Source organism: Acipenser ruthenus, chromosome 2 (assembly GCF_902713425.1).
Source record: "Acipenser ruthenus chromosome 2, fAciRut3.2 maternal haplotype, whole genome shotgun sequence".
NCBI lineage: Eukaryota > Metazoa > Chordata > Actinopteri > Acipenseriformes > Acipenseridae > Acipenser > Acipenser ruthenus.
Window position 1 is genome coordinate 29,791,331 of NC_081190.1, and position 22,324 is coordinate 29,813,654.

A 22,324-nucleotide genomic window follows, 5' to 3' on the forward strand; every position below is an offset into this window, starting at 1 on the left:
TTAAGCAACCTTTTTTGGAGTTGCATAATTATCCAATTGGGGAGTAGAAATAAAATGTGCCCAAAGTCAAAGTACAATTTCAATCCACTGCTTAGTGTTTCCTTGCTTTTATTCTTTACATGAGATTTGGGTTATCATGGAGTTACTTCCTCTATCAAAGCTATTTGGAGAGCATGTTTTCTACTAGCACAACATACTAACTCATCTCAGTCTACTAAAAAAAGTGGCAGAGAACTTAAGACAAAAAGCAACATACCTGATTTTTCCCTTTGAGCATCAACAAGTTAGTGACTTTGCCGAAGGGGAGTCCTAATGAGATGACCTCTGCTTCTGTGACCTCAATGGGAATCTTGCGGATGTGAAGAACGCGGGAGGGAGCGCAGGGTGATCTGTCTCCTTTAAACTTCTTGCTGCTGTCATTGCCGTTAGCTGGCAAGAAAAGGGGACAAAGAACACAGTTACATTCTGATCTCTAAAAGAGAACAAATTATAGGTGGTCTTTTAAAACAAGTAATTTAACAGGATATTGGTGTTGACTTGTGGAAAGGGGGGTGGGGGTGCTACTGTATTAACTGGAAGAGATACAGAGACTGGGTAGCTCACTAGATGCAATGTTGGTGTTTAATATCACTGACATATTTATCCTTGGGCATGAAATATTTTGGGATTACACATAGAAGGTTCTAGTTCATAAGATGTAAGAAGACATGTTACTCGTACTTGGAAAACCACATTTTTGTTACAAGAACAAATGAGGTCCAATACAAATAACCAGATGAAAAATAAAAGAAGTAAAGAAAATGTACTTGCATCTGCCTCTGGCACCTTGATCAGCTTTTCTATGAAACCGATCAATCAAGCCAGCAGCACAGTAAAAGTTAATTCCAATTAAACTACTGAAGCTATAATAAAAAAAACGTTCAGGTAAGGCAAAGCAAACTAACAAGCAGAGACAGCACTGAATATCCAAAGGGAATATTAATTTTAATCTTCTCCCATTGAAATGAATACACTGACTAATCGAAAAGAACAGAGAGCCTAGTCAGGATGTCACAGTGACCTGATATTTTTGTACCGTATTATTAGTTTATTATTAGTTTATTTAGCAGACGCCTTTATCCAAGGCGACTTACAGAGACTAGGGTGTGTGAACTATGCATCAGCTGCAGAGTCACTTACAATTACGTCTCACCCGAAAGACGGAGCACAAGGAGGTTAAGTGACTTGCTCAGAGTCACACAAGGAGTCAGTGGCTGAGGTGGGATTTGAACCGGGGACCTCCTGGTTACAAGCCCTTTTCTTTAACCACTGGACCACACAGCCTCTGACCGTACCTGAGACAACTGCCACAGTAAACCTGGAGCTTCCTAGAACAATAATGACCGAGTAAAAAATGGGAAGTGAACACTTTTCCAAAAAATAGAACCCCCCCCCCCCCCCCACGAAAAAAAAGGAACACAAATGTTGTCACAAAAGAAGAAGCAAGAAGCAAAAGCATCTTCTGCCTTAAATGTGATCTTACATAATAAGTGAAGCGTACACACAAAAGAAATTGCAGTTGTCAGCATGTAGGACAAATTTAACACAAATAAACCACAACAATCTCTAGGCTGAGCAAGCACAGCCTTCACTGGGAATTATCCAAAAAGTAATATATTATTTAGTTCCTCTACTCCCCACCCACACGCACTTATCATTAAGGTCACTTCTATGTATTTCCCTTTTCATTTTTTTTTTTTTAATGTAAAAATTGATTGTGCCATTAACTTTTGTTTCATAGACAGACAGCAAACATGTTAAATTTGCTGTTTGCCACATGTTAAAAGCCTATTTATTTCTTATTATGAGATTTAACAGCTAGCATGTAAGCAAACTTGAGAAAATGGTTAAATGTCAAGTTTTTTACTTGAATTCTTTCAGCACTAAATAACATTATAGAACAGCGGACGGCAACCTTTCCGTGCAAGAGAGCCAAGCTGAATGGAAATTTAGAGTGGTCTGCAAAGAGCCAATCATAAAACATGCAATTTATGTACTTTAAAGTGCAACATTTTTTTAAATAATTTAAATGGATTATTTACTTACAGTGCGCTTCTTTAATGTGACACCTGCTGCTGCTGCACTGTTTTGCTTATTTTCTTTGAAGTCTGGTTCATAGCTGGTCAGGTTTAGCTTCATGCAAGCATTCAGGCTTTCTTATGTTAATATTTAGTGCAAATTGTTTTTGATGCGATTCAAGTGGGAGAATGCCTGTTCGCACATATAGTTGGAGCCACATCGTTAAAAGAGCAAAACTGACATTCTGCATTGTGTCGTACGTAAGTGGAAGTTCATTCCAAGTTTACAGAATGAGGTTACCTTCGCTCTCTAATTGAAATCAGTCCATTTGTGCAGTTTTGCTAGTTCTGCTTGTTGCCAGGCAAGGCTTTCCAGATTTGAACTTCAGGTGTGAAACTTTTCAACCCAAATGTCTGACTCCTAAAAGGTGGCAACTAAATCTCCGATTGAGACGCCTGGAATCACCCTCAAGTCCAGCGTTTCCACACAAGTTTCATGGGGACGAATCATAAACTTGAACAAAGTGCTGATTCCACAAAACGAGACTTGAATGACAATAGCAGATCAGATGTAAACGCCACAAGTTGCTGCAGATCTAGATTGTTGCTTGGATTCTCTCCAGCTCCTTTCACACTGGCATGCTCTACCTGGGTCGGAACCTACCCGGGTCAGGACCCAGTGTCATGCGGGTCGCCTACGCGATTTCACACTGATAAAGCAGGGTTGACCTGGGTGACAGACGCGAGTAAACAATGCACGTATCAATACCCCGGAAGCAGCTTGTTCCAGTCACTTCCATCCAAGCTTCTCTGGATAGAATCGCCGGCCCAAATATTGATCAGAGCAAACGTTTCATCATCCCTGCTGCAATCTAGCTCATGGTGTGTTTCAAGCAACAAAAATATGGCTAAACAAAATAAGCAAAAACATTCCTTCCAGAAGTGAAACCTTCACGCAGACGTGGCTGTTTGTTATTTCATCCGTCTGCATGCATTTTGTCTCGCTCACCCTGGGTCAAAGCGTGTTGACCCACATCCTGAGGTGGGTTGCTGGGACCTGGGGAAACCCGGGTACATGGTTTCACACTACACAGGATTATGACCTGGGTAGCCAGAACCCAGGTAGGAGTGTCAGTACGAAAGGGGCTTACCATGCATGAATCTTGAAACATTCTTAACAGCTCAAAGTGAGTCAGTCTGCCAGTCTCGATATCTCTGATGAACAGATTCAATCTGGATTCAAATGCAAAAACTGCCTGCTGTGTAGACAGGACGGTGTTTCCTTGCCCTTGAAGTTTAACTTTAAGTTGATTCAAATTACCTGTAATGTTCAAGATAATAAAAGCATCCTGCGAAAGAGCCTACGAAATTTAAACTTCCACCTTTATTCGACCCTGCCAGTAGTTTACTTTCCCCCAGCTTTCATTTTTCTTTGCAGCTCCTCCCAGGCCCTTTTCCGCTCCTCATCTTCTGGGTATTTCGCTGCAAACGCAGCATGTTTTGTCATGAGATGTCATTGTAAATTTGATTTTTTGCTTGAAGCAGGTCGTTCCCTGCATATGAGACAGTGGAAATACAGACCTCCACAAAGGCGTACATATCAGTCCATTCCGACTGAAAAGAACGGTATGCCTCTTTTTCCATTTTTGAAATGAAACCAGAGCTCTACACTACACTTTGAAATTGAAACAATGCATTAAAAGCGGGGTTACAGATTGTGACTCGTGTGCATATTGCGCTGTAACAGGGCGAGCAGCCCTGTACATTGTTTTGTTTATTTTTAGAACGGGGTCTCCCCCTCCGCCCCTGTGCAGATTGTTTTGTATTGTTTATTTATTTTTATTGTATTATATTTATGACGGCGTAGCGCCGTGTTATTGTTTTGTTTATTTTTAAAACGTGTCCTGGCAGAGGCGAGATCGGTGCTCGTCCTCTGCCAGGAGTAATAATTAAAACTCGTGCAGAAGGTGGCCATCTCCCGAATTAATTAGGTGATTTAATTTGTTGCTAATCGGGAGATGGTCACCTGTTATAAAAAGCCTGCAGCTCTCTAGCTCGGGGTGGGTTGTTAAAGAGGAGAGAGCGAGTAGAGAGACGGAGAGCGAGAGAAAGTTTATTTAAAAACGAAACTAACCAAGGATAGCGTCAGTGAAGGCGATTGCCCAGCCTGACGGGTGGTAGTGTTCGTGATTTGTTTTTGTTTCAAACCTTTTATTTAGCTCTGTGAGCGAGTGTTTTCTGTTTAAATATTTTATTTATTTTTGGATTGCTTTAAATAAAACGGCGCCCGCGCCACTGCACCATACCTTTTGTTTTGTTGTGCCTTCTTCTGGTCTGACGTCACCCTCAGCCATTCCTGCCACATGCGCATTGACAGATCTCTCGACCAATTAAAACACGATGCAACAGACTCCACAAACACAAGCACCAATAACAGCTGACTGAGACTCGACAGCCATACTTGGTTACTTGAAGAGCCAGGTTGCCGATCCCTAACCTAGGATAACTGGATCATACAGTTCCAAAAGTATTTTAAATGACAACTAAATAAAGAACTGGGCATATATAGGCCTACATATTATAATAAAAATAATGTGTAAAAAATAATGTAATTGTATGTAAAAATAATGTGATATCTTGTAACAATTGTAAGTCGCCCTGGATAAGGGCGTCTGCTAATAAATAAATAATGTAATGTAATAATAGTAGATAGATTTTCTGCTCTGCTGTTTTGAGAGGAGTCAGTGCAGTGTTTAGTCCAGCCCATAGCGGCAGATCATACCATGCCCACTGTGTGCCAAGCAGAATCCACAAAGTGAAGCAAATAATAAACTAGAAAAAAAACCAAAACATTATACTATACCAAATAAAATGTTACTTTTGCGTGTTAAAGTAAAGAAATCTGGATGGTTAAAGTCAGGCAGATTTTGAAGTTTTCCATATCGGACATAAATTCATCTTGGAATCTACAGGATCATACCAATGCACCTGTAAATACATGTTGAGAGAATAAGGCTGCCACAAAAACAAGGAGTTATGGTACAATATGAGCTTTTAATTTCTAAAATATAAGCCATGTGTTTACATCATGCAAGATTATGGGTGTGATTCAATCCTCAGCTCTGATTTGCTTGGAACCACACTATGTGTTCTGTGTGCATTTAAATCACCACATACATTGACACTTCTGCCACTACAGCAGATAAACACACAAACGTTTCTTTAAAATCAGACTTTTAATAGATGTCTGACACTGATATGCCCTATTCAGATTGTATTAAATCAGCACTGGATACCACATGCATTTATTTACCAGGAGGTCTCGATGTACTGTAAAAAAAAAAAAGTTTGTGGTTTGAAATTGTTCGCATTGGATGACATTTCTGAGATCGTCAGGGACGCTGAGCAGGGCATTTTATGCCGGGATTGCAAATCAGACTTTATATACAGTACAAGCCACTATCACCAAAATGAGTTTGGTTGAAGGTCAAATGGGGATCTTCATGGAAACTGGCTCATTTGGTATAGAATGCATCTACTCTAATGATCCAAAAAGGTTGTCTTTGTTACAGTTACAGAAAAGTACTTTAGGTCTTCTCAAGCATAGCCCAGATGTAACTCACCGTTCACCTAGTTTCTACATTTCAGTACACATTTTAGTACTATTAAAAACAAAAAGTGCAATGCATCAATCCTACTGCTGTACTGGCCTGAAATGTGAGGATCATATTACAGCAGGTATTTTCACCTGGGGGTACGCGTACCTTTGGGGAAACTTCAAGGGTCATAGAACTACTCGCATGCAAAAATAAAAAGTAAAAAGAAAATAATTATCTTGAATTGATTTTCTAACTGTATATTAATCTCTAAACCACTGTGCATGAATATTTCATTTTTGTTTTTTGCAGCTCAAAAGGTTAGTATAGTAGGTTTCAAAATGATCATCCACCTGTACACATGCTTGATTAAGCAGATTTCCACTCTGATATTCGGGTGGGTGAAGCAGGCGTCTGGCAGTTCTGCCTATGGAGAGCTCTGCTCTGTGCTGCTCATGAATTCTGCAGTTTTCAATATATAATATATAACATGTAATTGAGTACTAAATCAGTGAAACACAATCTTATTGCATTTTTTTATAAGTATAAATGCTCTGGTAAACCTGAAAAATAATCACAATACTAATACTTTGAAGAAAGAAAACACAAAAGGGTCTACACAATGTGCAAAGTGAAAGAAAGTTATACAGAGTCCCTGAGCTCATTTTTATGTTGGCTTTAATAAAGTTATTGTTAGTTATTGTAGTTTTAACTTGAGGTTAATGTTTTTTATGTTGTAAACATCTTAAACTGCACACATAATTATGTCAAGATGGAAAGTAAATATGTTAGCGTGCTAAACATTTAGAGTGCAGACTATTTTGGATTATTTATGATAATTTTGCCGAATAGAAAGCAAATATTGCCCAGAACTAAAAGGGTACGTTTTTTTAAAATCTGCAGCAGCATAACATTTTTTGGTATGAACAGATGGGTCTTTTTTATGTAATGCCAGAAGATTAATGAAAACTCTATTTGATGGCACACCATTTGATAACCTGTATTTACTTTGTTAACAGTTTACATTTTCACACACACAATGTAATTTAAAATGTGTTTGTCATCTGTACTAAATCGAAATTACACACAAAACAGCCCTGAATTAATCGCTATTGTTTGTTAAATCTATTAAGCTATGAGTCTTTAAATATAATGCCAGAAGTAATCCCTTTAACATTTAACTTGTTTCTCTGTTGCTCAGATTTTCTACCATGGAAAGTCAATAAATACATGAAGACATGGATAAAGACTTCTCATCAAACCGTTTTGGCACAGATTTTGGAAATTTCTCTTGAATACAACTATATTCACAGCGCTAAGACCAGACTGCTCATAACCTTTAGAGAACAGTAACACAACCAGACAGATGTGATCTGAATTGAGCTGCTCCTCTCTGGGCACAACAGAAAATGTCAGTGACCTGATAAAGAAGCCTAATCCTTTACAACATCCACCTGGCTCCATGTGGATAATTCTTGATATAAATCTTGAAAGCCATGGATCACTGAACAAGCTCAATAGTACTCTGCAGTCAAATTACATATTCTGCTAATTGTAATTCAATGCAATTAGCTTTTATGAGGCCTAGAGATTTATGCCTGGCCACTGATTCATTAAATAAAGACACAAGGATAAAATCTACTGGAGCCAATTTCTTGTTCACAAGGTGTTCCCAGTAGATGAAAGACATTGCTCTATAATCTGCTGTTAAGGCATACGGAAATGTTAAACAATATAAAAATAGAATCTTAATACCACAGCACACATGTTCCTGAAAAACATATGCTGCAAGCCAGGTTCTGCACTATAAAAAGGGAAACACTACTAACAGTGGAGCACTTGGCAGATATTAAAAACTCAAGAGTTTAAGTGTATAGTTTTCCTATTCACACTGCATGTCCCTTTTACAGAGTATATTCTGCTGCACACATTTTTTAATTGGATTTAGAGAACAAAAACTAACACAGAGACAATATGTTATGATACTACCATACAAATAGCTGTATGCTAGAATATCAGACTTGCATACAGTGAGTAATTGGTAGCTTTTGACAGCACAACCACATACAGTGTAATGCATTAACCTTTCACCTCTGGAGCCTTGGGTATGAATCCAGTCAAATTAATTTGGTCACAACTTTGCCCATAAAAGATACTAATCCACACATCACTGGCTCTGTCACTGGATGGTCATTGTGGCTGAACTGCTTCTCATCTAAATCACTTACAATATGTGCCTATACCTTCCTGCAAAAAAGGGCAAATCACAGGCAAATTGTCTCTTCATAGTACATGTATTACATGGGCAATTTGCTCAAAGCGGAAAATCAGGCCCATGGTTGCCAGGAGGTTTGTGTTAAGTCTGATGTATATAGCATTGAAATTGTAATATACATATTTCTTCTTTATGAAAATAGTGACTAACACAAAAAGAGGTGAAATCTTGGCGTTCCTGATGGCTCACTTTGCATGTCAATAAGGTAGTGGTGGTGTTTGGATAACATCACCTGCAGTGCTGCTGGGAACTACCTGAATTTATCCAGAAATTAAAATTTGCTGAAATCATGGAACTTCCCTTTAAAGCAGGACAACCGAAATAGTTTTCTAAATTATGTTTGTTACAGTTTCTGTGTTTGCTTTACCTCAACTTTCACATATGCCCCCTAGTCCTTGTTTCCTTTGTTTGGCCACATCTATGCCACTTGGGACTCAATTATCTCCACTTCCTTTGCACATATTTTTGTTTACATGTTTTATTTATTTATTTATTTATTTTTAATACAGGCACTGTGAAGGAGGCATGTTTTTTTTCTTGGTTAGCACAGCAGAGAGATAATGAGGTGAAGAAATATCAAGGCCCAAGCCCCTTGAAACATTCACAGTACCTGTAGATGGAGTAGAACTGCTCATGGTAGAAGGACCGTTAGCGAAAGCAGAAGAAAGAAGCTCGTCAGATCCCCGCTGAAAAGCACAAAAATAAAAATTATCAACTACCCCAAAATACTGCAAAATCTGTCCTCATCTCTGGGTAGCTAAATCGTGTCACTGGAGAGGGATAATAAATGGGGTAGGCGGCTCAGTGGGCTAGTTGAGTAGCCTTTCATGCTATTCAGCTGTGGAGGCCTTGGTTCAAACCCAGCTGACAACTGAAAGAGTTTGGCACCACCCCCTCTCTCCCAATTGCACGTTAGTTCACATCACACAAACAGAACAATTGTCAGGTCTGACAATCGTGCACTGATTAGTAGTAACAATTTTGTCATTTATTAAATTTAGCAACACATAAATAAAAGGGTTTTTAATGCTTTTTGTTTTACAATAATGCTTACATAAAGCAGCATTTATTGAAATATAAAACACTTATTGTAGTATGAAGTCATTACAGTAGGCATTATTAATTTACGTAATTTTAAGAACAGTATGTATGTATTATAAAATAGAATGATAATATTTAATAGAATGATAAACACAGGTATAAATCACTTCTGGTATACTAAGCAAACCAAGCAAATGTCAGAAAAAAATATATGCTTTGCTATGTACATTTTACTTAAAACTTCCGAAACACAAGACAGGAAACATTCCATCTAAGGAAGACCCAATTCCTGAAGAAAAGTTGCTCTCAATTCAAAAGGTTGATCCAAGAAAAAGGCATAAGTAATGTATCTCCATCAATCCTGAACTTTACAATAAAGAGATAAAAGCAATCAGAGGAACAAAGATCAGGCATCAGAAAATAACAGCACAATGCCAGGATGTTTGATAAAGGGATTACAGAAGCATTAAATAGAAAAGGAGATCATTTTTTATTTTATATTTAATAAAAACAAATCAAGTGGGAGCCAACAGAGGCCCTGCAAGATGAAAGTAATATGATACGCCTTTTTATTCCCTCACTGTTTCTGACTAATGACAAGCTGCAGTATTCTTTAACAAACAGACCAAAACAGGTTCTTCATGAAAGTCTGAAAAAGGTTGTCTTGTAATACCTACTGGAAACCAAGAATACAGAAAGTCCCACAAAAACAGACACCAAATATCTACAGAAATTTTGGGTTGCATTTTGGTTGCTCCATTACATGTATTTCAGGCTTTTAAAAAGTTAAGGTGCAGTATACAGAAAACCAGCTCCCTCCCTGAGCAAGTATTTCCCTTTTCAAGAGATTGTTCTACTGTATGGGACCTCAGTATCACCGGAAATATACCAGAATCAGATGAATGAGATATAAACTGAATAAATGGCTCCTACATTACACCACTATTTGCCTACAGATCAAAGTTATTCACAATACAATCTGGACCTGCCTATTTACAGCATCTTGCTCCACCTTATTTGAAATACCAGTCAACATGATAAGCAGTACACTGTAGCTTGTTTATACAAACAGGGATTCTTATTCTAAATACTATGGTTTGTATTTAAATATGGCGAGTGACAACAGCATCTTTAACCTTTTCCACTAATACAACTTTTTTTTAAAATTTATCGTAGCTGTAAAAAGGCCTTCAAGAAAACGGTAAGAGGAATAATAGGCCAACATATCCTCAAGCTCCCAGAATGCTTGCTTGATCTCTTAAACAATTGAGTTGAAGATTCAAACGGTTTGAACAACATTAATGCGCTTTACCAGCACACCTCAATGTTCCCCCTCTTACAAAAATGATTACGATAGGGCGTGTCTCATTTCTGAGCAACAGATCTGATTACAATTTGTTATTCTGTTGCTACCCAGATAATGCAACCCTGGAAATATGAATGTATTCTTGCTTCTACTAATTACATACGAGTGTTGGATATACAGTGCAACACTGGCTTCTTTTAACAGTCTCTGGTGATAAGAATTCATTCTGCCACTGCCACGTCTCAATTCAATGACCAGGCTTTATGACAGCCGTTGCCAGCTCTGGGAATAGTTAGCACAATGCACAGGCAATTACAATTTTTTCTCAAGCCAGCAGATGCAAGGAAAAACAAGCCTGGGGTAAGTTTTATTACCCTCTACTGTACATAATGTATGTTATTAACAGTAAATGAGTAAAATGAACAAACACAAATTACACAATCATTAGATATGTACATACAATCAACGTGTATAAAATTTAGTAAATAACCAAACAATTTTTCAACACATACCTCTGCTTCAATATGCATCTTCACAGTGGCATATATAGCAAGTGCACACATTTAAATTACACTGGAAGCCTAACTGTGCTTGTGTAGCAAAGATGTCTTAAATGTAAAAACAATAGGAGTCAATGGAGACTAGCTCTTGATAAAACCACTGGATACTAAACTATCATACTAATTAATATCACTCACATTTAAAAATCAGCCATACAGCTGAATTTACTCCACTTAACATCAGGACAGTGTCACTGGCAATGCTGCTTCGCCCAGACAGACACAGAAAAGCGGCAGTGAAGCGCAAATGCACACGTTTATTCACAATAAATAAAACACAATAACAAAATAAAAGGAACAAGAGCCAAAACAAAATGGTCTACAAAACTCAATACAATACAGGACGAGACAGCACTGAACACAAAACACATACCTTCTCTCCAACACTAACATTAACTCTAACCATTCTTCTAACAAACACCAGTGACCACCCTATTTATACACCTGTGGCTGGAGCCTTAATTCATCATTTAATCAATTCCTGGCCCCAGCCACATTCCCATGTGTTTTTGACAGGGAGAAATTTAACCCTCTCCCTGCCAACCCACTCACGTGCATAGGCAGGGCTTCAATAATCACAATTAAGCCAGGAGAGTCCAAATTCCAGTAGGGGATTTTGACAACTTTTAAACATAAAAACAATTGATTTCAATGGGGTTTTTCATGGCAAAATTCAAATACTGCATGCAAAACATTTTTCTGACGTTACCATTTTCTTCAAACTGAGCAACATGAAAGTACACAGATTGATAATGAAAATAATCAAATAAAAATATTGGGGGGGGAGGGCAGCAGGTTCGACTGACCATTTTGAGCCTTCTATTTTTAGGGTACATGCAAAAAAAAAAAAGCATTTCAAATGGGGGCAGTTCATGGCAATATTTAAACATTCATAATTATTCTTTTGATTACACTGACATTGTCACACGTTTTAGAATGATGAATATTGAATATAAAGCATAATATTATGCATTACTCTTCAGTGAACATGTTTTCTTTTTTTTTCTCAACCATGCCTCATCTATAAAATACAGAAAACAAAATTAGCCCACCCAGCCTATTCCATTCAGGTTGCCATGCTGATGCGCCAGGGAGGCTGCAATAGGCTGATCCCTGGAGCCAGCATTACATTTCAGCCATCAACACCGGGCCAATAGGAAATCCATGTTACCTATCACAGGGAAAGCACTGAAGGCTCATATATTACAGCAAAGCTGTGTCTTGGTTGGTCCCCAACACTACTCTCTCAAATTAGCATGGTGAAAGCAAAGTCCAATATTACCATGAAGTAACAGCTACTCTAATGAAAATCTAAAATAATTTAAGAACGATTTTATACAGCCTGTTATTTAGTACAATAACTCCTCCTGTTTCAACGAGCATGAGCAATCGATAGGCGTCAGAGCAGAACTCCAAACCATGCACAGCTCAGCTGCACACCAACAAACTGCAAGACTGTCTTTAAGCAAGATGCTTTACAAGACTGACATTTGCTGTATAAAGTAGCACAACAGCAGCATACAGAACAGAGAAATGTGTACGGGTTACATCTTTCCTATATTATACACTTTTAATGTGCAACTACAGTATAGTAAACTGTATACTGAAAATATGTTTTATTAAATGAACACAATTGTAATTAAAGGATTATAATCAATTACTCCGTACTGCAAAGCAGGAATATTTGTTGTATCAACACTTGTTTTAATGCTTATTTTGTCAAGTTGTTTGTGAATAAATACACAGAGGAAGAAATACCTTATTTAAAAAAAAAAAAAAACAAGATCAAAATAAAAAAAAACAAAAGTATATGTTGTTATTATTATTATTATTATTATATATTTATTTAGCAGATGCCTTTATCCAAGGCGACTTACAGAGACTAGGGTGTGTGAACTATGCATCAGCTGCAGAGTCACTTACAACTACGTCTCTCCCGAAAGACGGCGCACAAGGAGGTTAAGTGACTTGCTCAGGGTCACACAATGAGTCAGTGGCTGAGGTGGGATTTGAACCAGGGACCTCCTGATTACAAGCCCTTTTCATTAACCACTGGACCACACAGCCTCCTATATGTATTCTTTATGTAAAAGGCATCCAACGTGGGGAGTACCCTGCTCTTGCAGTAGTTAAGAGATCTCAGCTCAGATTATGGTCCAGCAAATTCCAGTTTAGCTGGCTCAGTGGACAGCATTTCCTCTTTCTGGAGCTGAAACCCCATTACACAGCCAGCACCTGCCTGTAATACTATATGCAAATAAGGCTTCAAGACTTTAAAGCTGACAAGGAAACACAAACCTTTGTTAAAACAGTGGTACCTCAATTGGGTGTGAGTATAATATAAAAATGATCAGGACAGCAGTGACCAGAAAAAGACGGTTTCATCTTCGGTACAAAAAACAAAAATGCACTGTACCAAAACCCTTTATGACAATTTAATAAGCTTGATTTTAACTTGTTATGCAAAAGCAGGCTAGAAATGTATAATATAGTAGGTTGCGATTTATTAAAAACATTTATTAAAAATAATGTATTGTTAATTATTTCAGTGCTAAAGTAACATATGTTACCAGAATCTGGTAATCTTGTTTTACCGGAAACTGTCAACATTTAACCAAGTAAGGTGGTAAATGTCCGGAAATCTGAACAAATATAGTGCTTTTCTGGCATTTACTAAAAGCATATTGGTAAAGGCATGTGGCTATTTTTGAGATTTACCAGTAAATGTTTGAAGTAAAGCTTTATCATGTTTATTTCTGACATTTATGCATTTTGACTTTTGGGCTGTACTTTGGTTACTTTCATAATGGGCAAGAAATGACATCTCACTGGTCGCGTTTAACGTTCTGAGAGGCATAAAAAGATCAATAATATCTGAAAACACACGACCGCACGGAAGATGCATGAAGTTGGCGTGACGTCACTAGAGGAAAGCATGCCGTGAAGAGATAGCGGTATACAATGACTTCAGAGTGTGAAAGCAATCATTCGGCTTTCTCAGGCTAATTGAACAATCTTTATGAGAGCGAGAGTGAGGGTTCAAATGGAATAAACTGTGAGGAAGAAGTGGCTGGAGGCCCGATTTCTTACCAGTTTGAACCTCCAGCAATGCAAAATAGCGATCCTGGCATCAGGAATGCAAGGGATATGCCCCGTGTCAGCGGGTTGGCAATGCTGCTTGGTATGATGATATATTCTGTAAAGCGCCCCCCAGCTATTGCAGGTCTGTTGTATCAAGTTTTGTATCTGGCAATTAAATAGCACTGATTTCTAAAATTAAAGCATTGTTTATATACCAGACTCAAATAAAATAAGGTCCTTGTTAACTGCACGTTGTCTGAAAAGCTCTTCACCACTTAAAAGTGCTTATTGTAGTGTGCGTGTTTATGAAACCCACGACTATTATTATTATTATTTGTAAGAGCAATAGTTTGCATAGTGGTGGTGGTAGCCTACTCCGCATATTTTGGGGAAACTCAGCTGTTTTTACCTTGTTACCTTGATAACATATTATTGTACATTTTGTAAGGGTGTTCATTTTTTATTTTTTTTTTGGGAGGTGTTAATTCATTTTTCATTTGTTCCATGAGGGCTGCACAGATTCTTTAGCATATCAAAATTATAACCTTTTAAAGATAACATTAAGATAACAGCGGAATCATTCTTTTACGATTTCTGCATCAGAAATCTTGAACTTGAAGTGGGCTGACGAGCTGGTTGATTTTACATTCAAGAATACTTTTTCCATGCAACTCATTCCCGTGCACCTATCTGAGGTGAGGTCGAAGCTGAAACTAAAATGTATTCTGAGAGTAATTTAACTGACGACGAGAAAAAAAAATCCTCTTCATGTTACTATTTTCATTAACATAGCTGTCGAAATGATCACAGCAAATCATGGAATTGGATGTCTCATGACAATCTTTCCTTTTAATTTGGACAAACTTGACCCAAAGTAGCCTTTTAGCAGGATCATTTGGAAATAAGTGCACAAAACATTACAGCACACCGTTTAACCATTGCTAAAATAGGCCTGTTATTTTTAGTGTTTTAGTAACAATATAATAGTATTATAAATAAATATTAGACCTAATAAAATTATGAATAACAAAAATAAGTATATGATAAGTAAGTCGGCTAGATAATTTAATAATAAGTACAATACAATAATGTGGATCCTACTGCACATGTTTAAACTACTACAGAAGTAAGACCCATACCACAAGGTAGAATTGATGCACCTTCATTAGTCAGACACGATGACTGATCTATTTGCAGGGAAATCAAGAGTTTTGCATGCAGGCAATTTGAACTACAGATGGAGAGCATACACACGTGCTCAAATTTGTTGGTACCCTTACAGCTCATTGAAATAATGCTTCATTCCTCCTGAAAAGTGATGAAATTAAAAGCTATTTTATCATGTATACTTGCATGCCTTTGGTATGTCATAGAATAAAGCAAAGAAGCTGTGAAAAGAGATGAATTATTGCTTATTCTACAAAGATATTCTAAAATGGCCTGGACACATTTCTTGGTACCCCTTAGAAAATTATAATAAATAACTGGATTATAGTGATATTTCAAACTAATTAGTTTCTTTAATTAGTATCACACATGTCTCCAATCTTGTAATCAGTCATTCAGCCTATTTAAATGGAGAAAAGTAGTCACTGTGCTGTTTGGTATCATTGTGTGCACCACACTGAACATGGACCAGAGAAAGCAAAGGAGAGAGTTGTCTGAGGAGATCAGAAAGAAAATAATAGACAAGCATGGTAAAGGTAAAGGCTACAAGACCATCTCCAAGCAGCTTGATGTTCCTGTGACAACAGTTGCAAATATTAAGTAGTTTAAGGTCCATGGAACTGTAGCCAACCTCCCTGGGTGCGGCCGCAAGAGGAAAATCGACCCCAGACTGAACAGAAGGAGAGTGCGAATGGTAGAAAAAGAACCAAGGATAACTGCCAAAGAGATACAAGCTGAACTCCAAGGTGAAGGTACGTCAGTTTCTGATCGCACCATCCGTCGCTTTTTGAGCGAAAGTGGGCTCCATGGAAGAAGACCCAGGAGGACTCCACTTTTGAAAGAAAAACATAAAAAAGCCAGACTGGAATTTGCTAAAATGCATATTGACAAGCCACAATCCTTCTGGGAGAATGTCCTTTGGACAGATGAGTCAAAACTGGAGCTTTTTGGCAAGTCACATCAGCTCTATGTTCACAGACGAAAAAATGAGGCTTTCAAAGAAAAGGACACTATACCTACAGTGAAACATGGAGGCGGCTCGGTTATGTTTTGGGGCTACTTTGCTGCGCCTGGCACAGGGTGCCTTGAATCTGTGCAGGGCACAATGAAATCAAGACTATCAAGGCATTCTGGAGTGAAACGTACTGCCCAGTGTCAGAAAGCTCTGTCTCAGTTGCAGGTCATGGGTCCTCCAACAGGATAATGACCCAAAACACACAGCTAAAAGCACCCAAGAATGGATAAGAACAAAACATTGGACTATTCTAAAGTGGCCTTCTATGAGTCCTGATCTGAATCCTATCGAACATCTATGGAAAGAGCTGAAACTTGCAGTCTGGAGAAGGCACCCATCAAACCTGAGACAGCTGGAGCAGTTCGCTCAGGAAGAGTGGGCCAAACTACCTGTTAACAGGTGCAGAAGTCTCATTGAGAGCTACAGAAAACGTTTGATTGCAGTGATTGCCTCTAAAGGTTGTGCAACAAAATATTAGGTTAGCGGTCCCATCATTTTTGTCCATGCCATTTTCATTTGTTTTATTATTTACAATATTATGGTGAATAAAAAATCAAAAGCAAAGTCTGATTTCTATTAAATATGGAATAAACAATGGTGGATGCCAATTACTTTTGTCAGTTTCAAGTTATTTCAGAGAAAACTGTGCATTCTTCGATTTTTGTGGAGGAGTACCAACAAATTTGAGCACGTCTGTATATGGTACTGTACAACTAAAACAGAAAACCATTGAAAGACATCAATAAGCTTTTTACTGAACCCTTTCCTTGAATGGATTTATTGATTTATTAAACACAAACAACTATTACATTGTTTTGATAGAAGTAAATGTTGCCACTAGTGTGTTTCGCACTGGACACTCATTATGTAACAGCTGGGTCAGGGAGAATTCTATCAGAGTGCCACTTCTAATCCTGTTGCTATCGACGATGAAAACAAACAAGAGTTTAATCGCAATCAACTCAATCCCAGTGGCAGATGGAAACAGGGCATTCGTTTAATCACCCCTTAATTTTCTTTAAAGATATAAAAAAATAAATAGTATACCATTTAATAGTATTTATTATTTCACTATTTAGAAAATAACAGCAACTGTTTTTCTTAGTTACCTGATAGAAACAGACACTTTCTATAGCTGTCTTGTCAAATACAGTCAACTGTCGATTATCCGTGGCTGGATTTTCTGGTTTGCGGATCAACAGTGCTTGCAGGAAAAAAAAAAAAAAATTACACACGCGCTGGTTCTATTATCAGGTCAATGTCAATCACTCAGTGCCGTCGTGAATGCAAATATGGTCTGCAAGTAAACGTAAATGCGTGGTTTTGACAATTGAAAAAAAATAGTTAGAGAAGCTGAAGAGCTGACTGTACTCACATAATTTGACGCTGCCACATAGAACACTTTACCACCAACAAAATTCAATCCAGTTTGATCACTGCTGTCTATATCACAAAACGTGTGGATCAATACAGGTTCTAAAGCAATGTAAATGTATTTGCTTTCATGATACGTTCAGGTACACTTTAAAGGGTTCTGTGCTGTGCTACATTAGATTAGTTTTTATCACGTCAGGGTTGCGGGCACCAAACCAGTTTTGGTTACTCACAGGCATAACGCATGACCAACATCATTGTCGGGTGTGTTGAAATGTGTTTTCTGCCAGCTCTCTCTGTACAGTATACCCATTCCAATTAAAAGATCATATTGTGGATAAATACAATATATAAAAAAAGTGTTATGTATGGAATGTTTGTTTTAATGTAAATGTGAATGTTAATATATTACTGTACTCTGTTAAAAATGTATTACACAGCTTGTGGAATTAGTTCAAAACACCATATCGCTCAAACAGCGTTAGGCAACTTCCTTGTTTTTAACCAACACTGATTTTTGAGACAGACAGCATTAGTCACCAGATACCTTAATGCAAAACTACTTGGAGGCTAATTACCACTTCAAAAAAGAATGACAGAAATACAGGAACCAAGTAAAGCTTTAACATGAATCTGTTTTAAAGTGCACTGTCATGCTAAAGAGTAGGCATCTACTTGTTTTTATTCCCAAAATGTGAACACCACATAATAAAAAAGCACTCATAACAAGACTGTTTCTTTTAATGCCATCAACTCATGAACACTGTCTCGTCAAGTAGTTCAAAAGGAGAACTGCCAGTGCAGCATGGGTTTTAGCAGCATGAAAACCATTGACCCAGGATTTATTTAGCCTACTGTAAATGGTTCAAACCAGATCATTTTTATCCAAACCATTTTTTTGAAATAAGGAAAGACAATAAATCAATAGCAGATCACATTTATCTATTAAATCAATTACACAGTTAATAGAATACAAGCACACTTCTATAAAACAAAATAATCTAAGAATGCATCCAAGTATGCAAGCACAATAAAAAATCTAATTCCAGTGTTTTACTGAGTAAATGTGTACAATTTTCATATAAAATGGAACATCTGAACTAGACTATACTTGACTTCATCTCTGTATTCAATTACAAATGTTACGTTCATTTCCACATGTGTACAATATATGAAGATATTCTAAAGCAGGGATCTCCATCCCTGGTCCTGGGGAGCCCCTATCCAGCAGGTTTTATAGACGTCTTTACATCATCCGTGGATAAAGATCTGGAACTCCCGTTAATTTTGACTAATTAAGCCAATAATTGGTTCAATTAAGTACCTGAGAGATTGATTGAAATTAAAACCAACAGCCACAGTAGCTCTCTAGGACCAGGGTTGGATACCCCTGTTTTAAAGACTAAATAAAAGAAAATTCAAAATGACTTTTTTTTTTTTTTTAGTTAAAATATTAAGCAAATCCTCAATGTTTTATTTACAATGATTTGGTTTTCCCTCCCATTACACCTTTAAACCTTTAGAGCTTTAACTTTAACACCACAACAAGTTTGAAATAACACAAAACTGAATACCTGTTACACTTCAACAGCATTGCAGTCTAGTCTTCTGCTCGGGACATTTCCATTAATAGAAGAGCAAAGAAGCAGGGCAGGGGTTCAGCAGTAATACACAAATTAAGCATGCAGTGAAAAGGGGGAGAAAAAGGTAATTTAGGCCAGGAGGGTGCAAGAGAGGAAGGTAGCCCCAGAGAAGCGAGTATGATAGTGAAGCAGAGAGACAGACAGGCAGAAAGAGGAAGATATCCAGGGCAAAGGGAGGGAGATAAAAGAGGGCGGGAGTGAGCGAGTACAGGCTGAGCTTGACAGTGGAATAGGAAGCTATGAGGGAAAAAAAAAAAAAAACCTTTGTTGTGGATAAACAAATTAACCTTTGGAGACAGCCAATCTGTCACTAGAACACGCAACCCAATAGCCTTGCCTGAAAGGACACAGGCATCATCGTCATAAAAAAAAAAATGAGCCACTGCTTCAACAGGTTGATTAGCAATCTCCCTAGAAACACAACCTCTTTGGATTACATTGTGAACAGCTGTCCTGCTGACAGACAGGCTCGCTCACTGGCTGGGAGGAGGGGGTGGCTGTGCATACGCCTGCTCTGTTGTCTACTGTATCAATTATTGAAGATCTCTACTCGATTGGTAACCAGATACAGCTAGCCAAACAAAAGCAGTTTTGCACTCCAATTATCTGGCCTGCTGATAGGGAGCAGGAGGGAGTCTCTGGCAGACAGCTCTCTCCACAATACATTTGAAGCAAATACTGTCCATTATAACAGTATGGAGGGGAAAGCCCTGTGAGGTGTATAATTTAGCTGTGTAGTGCTGAATGACAACTCAAAAAGATGTTCTTTAATGACGCTGTTCTTTTCATCATTATATGTGGTGACTGCGCTTGTAACCTGATTTTACAAGCCAGCGCAGTCTAGAAATTTAGTTTGGGGCATACCTACTTATATATATTTTTAAGTAATAATCACAAAGTATAAATAAAAAGCTCAGGGCAGTTAGTGGTCCACGATTTAACATTTATAGCAGACTTTTTGAACCCCAATGTTTTGTATAGCAGCATTTATTTGTGTCCTTTCCACAGAGCTGCATGCAAACCTAATAAGTCTGTTTCCTCCCAGCTTTCCAACAGACTAAAACCATTGAATGCCCTAGTGTGCATTTATCCAATTTACCCGCCCATGTTTGTGTAAAAACTTTAAAACTGATCTAAAAACAACTTGCCTTTTTTCCTGTTTAAGCCAAACAAAATGAATGTTGTGATACCAGTAATGGTGTAGAAAAAAAATAGGGTAGGTAGGTGGGGCAAAAACCTTTTCTAAACATAGAATACAAATTTATTTAAAATGTATTAATTTTCTAGGACACTGACTTAAAACAAACATCAATATGCAAGTAACAAAATGGAAAAAAAATGTCACAGTGAATAGTATAATAATGTGACTTACCTTTTTAGGTGTTAAAACATTTTTTTTTCCCTAAAATGCTTATGCTGATACATAAAAGCAACACACAAATAAGTCAGTGATGGCTTATTGTACTGTAAGTGTATATTTCATTTATAGAAACGGTTTTATGGTATTCCCACTGGAAATATTGTTTTTCAGATATTTTAATAGCGTGCTGTTATTGCAGATCACTAAATGTAAAATCCTGTTTAGCACAAGTTATTTTATGTAAAGGCAGAAACATTAAGGAAAAAACACAAGTTTGTTTTCGACATGAGGGATACAACACTTATGCGCACCATACTTTAAATCAAAAAGGAAACCTGAAAAGACATTCATTTTAGTTAACTGCTATTTGTACTTGTACTTTCATAGGGCTTAGATAGACCTATCCCTAAAAAGGTATGTCAATCACTTTAACTGCAAGAAAGAACATCATCTCATGCCAAGGATAGCACAGTAAAGCACTTTGCAAGAAACAGCCTTCAGTCAGGTGTCACTTATAACAGCAGTGTCAGGCTCAATAAATTAACGGTTTCCAAATGCCCTAATAGTATTATTAATAAAAAAACAGATCTCTGAAAGTGAAAGCTGTAACAGATTTAAGAATACTGGTGGCCAGCGTTACCTCTATGGCTAAACATAAATAAAAATCCATGTCCATTATTTATTTTTTTGCAAGTTTAATCATCATGTGACTTCACTCCATGAGGATGGTGCGATAGTATTCTTAAAGTTTAGCTGTAATCACGTGACCACTTACAAGTAAGTACCATTAAATATCATAATGCCAGTTGAAAGCATGACATATAATAATTAGTATATTAGTAGTAGTATACTAACTTATATATTTTTAATGTAGCTATATTTCAAATGAAAAGTTCAGAAAAACAGTAACACAGCATACATATACTGAATGCATAGTTAAGCAAATCACTTACAAATATTTATTACATATCTAGAGTGTGTATAACAAATATTTCTTCACTTACCTAAAACATTTTGAAAACTTTAAATAACTAGTTGAAACTAAACCACTTTGAGAAAAAACGTTCTGTTTTCAGATAGCATTCAACAGCACAAACATGACTATACGTTGCTATCTACTACAACACATTCTCAGAACTGCAGTGTACCAAATTGAAACGTCAAAAACTCTGAAAATAACTGCTGCAGAAGCCTGGAAAATGTTCTAATCCTGTAGATGTCTTATGGTACTGACCTATCCCATTGTCAATGCACCACGCCCAGAGGTGAGCAACAATAAACGGTTGTTTGCAATTGAAGTTGAAAGATTCTGGAATGTGAGGGAGTGGCAATATCATTGCAGTTAGTGTTCTATAAGGGCTGTTTACATCTAAAAAATGCATAGACACTTAAAACTGCAATCCGCAATACAAATAGTATTTAATAGTAAAGCACTTGTGAAAAAATTAAATAAAAAATTCAACAAATAGCAGCCCCATTTTGAATATGTGCAGAAGCTGTGACTCCATGAAAGGTAAACTACTGTACCACTTTCACACACAAATGCCGTAACTGAGCCGTCTCAGAGACGACTTAAAAAAATTATTTTAAACACCCATTCACACAGCACGAAACTGCGCAATCTATGCCAGTATAATACCATCATAACCCTTTCACACAGCCAAAGAGATCCTGTGAGTACAACTTTCAAACCTGTCAGGCAACAAATAATTTTCATGGCAATGACAACAGAAACAATACAAATCAATAAATAAAGCAGAATAACATGGGTAAGCTAAAAAAAGAAGGTATGTTATATAGATCAATTTCTTATCTTTTAATGAATGGCGCTGGAGAACTGTAGTGTACT

General features: G+C 37.3%; 1 protein-coding gene across 14 annotated transcripts in view; it reads right to left on the reverse strand.

The window, feature by feature from the left end:
• Positions 1 to 22,324, reverse strand: part of LOC117962501 (polypyrimidine tract-binding protein 3-like) — an 82,339-nt gene that overhangs the window by 26,278 nt on the left and 33,737 nt on the right. For 8 of the 14 annotated variants that reach the window (XM_058993668.1, XM_058993655.1, XM_058993662.1 and 5 more), the window contains 2 exons: positions 8,539 to 8,614; positions 257 to 429 (listed from right to left, as the gene is read on the reverse strand). In XM_058993668.1, coding sequence (XP_058849651.1) covers positions 257 to 429; positions 8,539 to 8,563 — 198 coding nt within the window. In that variant the 5' untranslated portion in view covers positions 8,564 to 8,614. Of the gene's footprint in view, positions 1 to 256; positions 430 to 8,538; positions 8,615 to 17,207; positions 17,303 to 19,046; positions 19,417 to 22,324 lie in introns of those variants that run through there. The other 6 variants (XM_058993692.1, XM_058993666.1, XM_058993698.1 and 3 more) reach the window with 3 other exon arrangements.